This window comes from Gavialis gangeticus, unplaced genomic scaffold (assembly GCF_001723915.1).
Source record: "Gavialis gangeticus isolate Ggan-Ray unplaced genomic scaffold, GavGan_comp1, whole genome shotgun sequence".
Classification (NCBI taxonomy): Eukaryota; Metazoa; Chordata; order Crocodylia; family Gavialidae; genus Gavialis; species Gavialis gangeticus.
In genome coordinates this window covers 14,241,633-14,246,742 of record NW_017729031.1, presented here as the reverse complement: position 1 = coordinate 14,246,742, position 5,110 = coordinate 14,241,633, and the positions used below count along the sequence as shown (strand labels likewise).

Genomic DNA, 5,110 nt, shown 5'->3' with positions numbered 1-5,110 from the left:
AAATGAGTTCCTTCTTCAGTCGGATATTGACTTCATCATATTGGATTGGTTCCACGCTATCAAAAATGCAATTGACAGATTGGTATGTATTTGTTTTGGCTGTTACCTTTATTAATTAAGATGTAGCAATTTAAACTTCATTTGCTTAGGCATCTATACAGGTTTTAGACAGGCAGAAAGCTAGCTAGCTTGAGATACTTTGCTTTAATCTGAAGGATATATAAATATGTATGTATATCTAGTAAAAAATGTCAGATAAACAAGGTTGTTGGACTAAAATGTCATTTGATTCCTGTTTTAAAACAGAATGCTGCATTTATTTCTCTGGAATAACAAGGACATTGGTTTGCTGTGGGTTGTAAAAGCATACTAGCACTTAAAAACTAATGAATTTTTACATTTCTGTTTATGCAGCCTACACTATATAATCTTCAATAGAACTATTAATACATTTGAGCCTTTTATGCATTTTCATATTATTTATTCAGAAGAATAAGACTAGCAAATAATATTCCTTTGTAACTGATTGCTGTTATTCTCCCAGGAAGACTGGGGTTTCTTCTAAAAGTAAGTAGGGCTATATTTTTTTAAACAGTTTTTAATTACCCAACCAGATTCAGCTCAATCTTTTTTTTCCCCGCTTCTTGCCACACTCAGTGTTAATTCCAAATTCCATTTTTCTAATTCTGCCTGATACAAGAACAGATTTTCCTTTTTTAGGACATAGACCCCTCCTGATTGCTGTGAAGCCTAGTGAGAAAATTATTCTGCTTTACTGCATTTTCTAAGGGTTTTTTTTCCTTGAATTGTAATTGATTACACCTGAAAATGTGGTCTGGCTACACCTGAAAATGTGGCCCCTGCTACACATTATATATATTATGCAATTAACTGGTGAATGGCACAATAAATGTAGACCAGCCACACAAGCAAAGTAAGACTGGCCAAAAGTGCAAAGTAATTATCATACAATAAAAATGACTATCCAGCTATAAAAAGAGCCAACCAGTTATAAAGTTAGTGCTTGAAAATGTGTACCAGTCTATAGCTGGTTTCAATCCAGCTTTAGTTTGAATGTGATTGAAGGACCCTATGATGCCTTTATAGGGGCTGATTTGAATGTTGATTTGAAATTTGTTTTAAAAAATTAGAGTACATCTACACATGTACTTTACTGTAGTTGACTAATTAGCTCTGCAATAAAGTGTTACCATATACACATACTCAGGTATTAGGGTGTAGTAAATGAGTACTTAACTCCACCAAAGTGCATGTGTAGATGCTGACAGGGGAATGAAGGTGCATAAATGTGAGAGGCTGCCTGCTGCCTAGCCCTGCACTTTAGCACCCTCTTGTCCCAGCTATCCCCCCCACTGCCCAATGGCACTGCCCAGAGCCCAGGGCTGACCCTCTGGACCTCCTTTCAGCCTAGAGCTGCTCTGCCCTGGCTCAACCTGCTGCAGTCCTGGGTGCACATGTAGATACTGTGCCCAACAGTGGGAGACTCCAGTGCAAATTGTGCTGGAGTTTATTACATCACCTCAGTGGCATGTGTAGATGAACCCACAGGCAATGGAATCCTGTACTCATAGGCTACAAGAAGCCAAAAAGGGTTTGATCTGATGTGTGTTTTCATATTGCATATTGTATTGGATGAGCATACAGATACTTGATCTCTTGCTGGCGAGTTTCAGTGGAAGTTCAGAAGCTTGCTTGCATCGTTCAGTTGAACTCCATAAATTTGTTTACTATTTTTAATTTGTCTCCCCAAAGGGGAAATTTTGTTTTCAAGTATCATAGTTACTTTGGTCAGGAATATGGGGGGAAAAACCACAGTAGAACAGAGTTCAGTAAAGCTGTGCAATTTTTTACCTGTGAAGGGCTTGCCCATACCATTTATACAGGACAAAATGTCCTCAGATTAGTGTGGGGTAACCCCCATAACTTCTAAGATAATGTTTCCCTTTGAAAAGGCTTAAAGTGATAATGGGTGAAGCTATGGCAACGTCTCCATCTGGTCTGATCATGAGGCTTGTGGGACTGAGCATCATCATTTACAGGGGCACTATGCATCTTGTTGCCAGCAGTCTCATTCTGGTTATCTCCTCTGTGGATGAACTGGGGCAGCAAGGGAGCTCTGCATTCTTTCATTCTCTCCATCCCAAAATGCATACAGATCAAATCTAAGCCCAAAGTAGTGGTATTTGAAATTCAGCCTCTGTGCAGGTTGTTGGACTACATGACCCATGAGGTCCCTTTCAATCCTGATTCTATATACTTTAATTTTCTAATAGATGAAAACATGTTTCTTTTCACTATTAAAGCAAACTTCCTCTATGCAATAATTAAAAAACTCACAGTGTACACATATGGGGAAATTATTTAAATCAATATGGTAAAAATTTAAGCTTTTTCTTTTCCAATTTACTTTGATATCTGAAATTTATTTGAAAAATTAAAACCTAACCATACCATTCATAAAACAGCAGCATTCTATTGAACAAAGTTTGTATTATATTGTCCTTAAATTATTATATCATCTGGTATAAACGTCTATCAGGTTCTGATTCTGTGTTAGTTTAATCTAATTTTGCATTTAAGTGCTACATATACATTTATTTAAAAAAGGAAAAAATATATATTTCTAGCCAAAAGAGAAGTGTTGTACATCAAGAAACCTGGAGCTGAAACTTAGAAGATCATCTAGCAGTGAATTATTGAGCACCTTTGATACTGAGAGCAAAGAACCAAAAACTGAACACAGAAAATCTTTAAGTAAGTATTATTTAAAACAAAATAATTATTTGTGTAAGATCATGTCTATTAGATACAGAATGTAACAAAAATGAGAATTAATATGAAGGCCAAATTTTTCCCTTGTTGTGTATGCATAATTTGCATCTTAGGAAAGTGCAATTCCTACCCCCATGTATCTCAACAGAGACATTGTTTCCTAACCGAAAGAAAGGTCCTGCAGAAGCAAAGACAGTTTTTAAAGGAGTTTATTTTAAGAAGCAAGCAACTCAGTTCCAGTGCTAAATTCTGTTGCTGTCAGTTGATTTCTATTTCAGTAAAAAAAACGAATGTTAGTAAAGTAATTTTGTCTGACAGAAGTTTGTGCACTTAAGGTTTTTTTGGAAGAGGCAGGTCACGTGTCAGACAGCTAGAAATCTAGCTATAATTTTATGAAAGAGCTAAATTCCAAAGGCTTCATTTTATGATAAGAGAAAATGTTCTGAGTTTGCTGTTTTGTTTGATATGATACACACCTACTCATTCTAAGTCACTTTCAGCTTTAGGCCCACATACTACAATGAGATGTATAGCTGTGTATGTTTGCCTGAATCTGATTCTATACATCTTGTTACAAAATCAAGGCCAGAGATATTTAGGTTGTAGATGCCTTAGAAATACCACAGATAGGTGAATTGATTATTTTTTTCTCCTTTGTAAAAGGTTTTAGAGCTATAGAGATATAGAGATACATATAATGAGAATCACATAATATATGTGAAAAACAAAATTAGCTTGACACTCATTTTGCCAGCTGTATCCATATTTGCTCCCTCTGCCTTATCCAGTTCAGGAGATGTGCTCAGGATTTTTCTCTCTTCAATGAAATGTAAAACAGCTTGAATAGTCTTATATTTTTGTATTGTGCTTTACATTTTATCTCTCAGCTCAAGTATAATTATGGTCAGCAAATGGTGAAACAGTTTAGGGTCTGATGCTGTGTCCGTTGAAGTTAATGGCAAAATGCCCTTAAACTGTCTCACCACTTTCTGACCTCCCTCTTCATGGTATCATAAGTTTTCTTATATTTTTTTTAACTGTGATTTAGGAGACAGAGCAAAAGAAAGTTATCACTACCAGTGACATAAACTTAGTGTACATTTCTTTTTAAACCTTAGAGAGCTGTGAATAACTTCCTTGTTAGAGGCTATTTAAACTGTTTAAAAAATTGAAAGTATCTGCTGTGAAATCTTATTGAATTGAGGCTTGTATTTAAATAGCGTAGACTGGCTAGCTTCAAAAATATGAATTTGGAATTTTTTATGGCCCCTTGAGATTAAGTAATTATGTGGAATTAGAAAAATCATAGTATTCACTTACTTATTAGTAGTCTAAGCACAAACTATATTGTCAGTTTTCTGCCTTTGGCTTTCTGTGCCCTTAATGTTCACACAAGTATCGTCGCCAGAATTATTGGCAGCTAGAGCCAAAATTGCTTTAAAAAGGCATGAGAACTGGTAATGACACATTGTTAGCAGTTAACAGGTGGTCGTTTCATTGTCCAGTTTGACTGCAGAGCACAGAGAAGATATTTGCAGTATCTGCAAGTGTGTTTATAAAGTTATTATAAAGTTTAAACAGTTTTATCATCTTTCTAGTACTCCCGTGTTATTGGTTACTACAAGCAACGTCAAGTAAAAAAAAAAATAGATGTTTAAAGAATGTTTATATATCACTTAGCCTAACACAAACCAAGACATTGAAAGCTAAGGAAGACTTTCTTTATAGGGAAGAGAGGCAACTGGTGTACATTTAAAGGCCCATGTTACCTCTAGATAATGTTAGTAAACTATCCAAATGCAATTCCTATTAAACTATATTTTCTTCTGTACTCTCAAATGTTACAACTCTAAAAAGGACTCAGATATATGGTTCTAGATACTGAAATGTTCTGAGAGAAACTGCTATGCTGAGCTTCAGCCCAAACCATGATACCAATATATACCTCAGTTCAAACCTAGAGAGGCTGCTCCTATGAAATAAGTAGTGCATTTTCTGTGCCTCTTTGATGCTTAGTGTTTCTGCTGAGCTTCCAGAAAGTGATAGTTATGTGTGACAACTTGACAATGGCTGCTTACATTCAAATGGGAGAATTCACCCACACTTCTCCCCTGCTAGAAAAACTTACATGGAGATGCCTGAGCAGACATTTGAATCCTGAGCCCCTAAAGAGCAGAGAGATTACTGTGCTAATACTGCACAGCCAGGGGGTGCCTGTGCACACATCATGCTTTGCAGGCTCCCTCAGATAGCATCAGTGCAGAGGGCCATCCCAATTCATAGTTTCATAGTTAGTAGTGTTGGAAGGGACCTGAGC

At 36.2% G+C, this 5,110-nt stretch overlaps 1 protein-coding gene across 1 annotated transcript in view; it reads left to right on the top strand.

The window, feature by feature from the left end:
• ARHGAP15 (Rho GTPase activating protein 15) overlaps positions 1–5,110 on the top strand; it is a 655,341-nt gene that overhangs the window by 321,593 nt on the left and 328,638 nt on the right. The window contains exon 8 of the mRNA XM_019522459.1: positions 2,647–2,775. Coding sequence (XP_019378004.1) covers positions 2,647–2,775 — 129 coding nt within the window. The remainder of the gene's footprint in view (positions 1–2,646; positions 2,776–5,110) is intronic.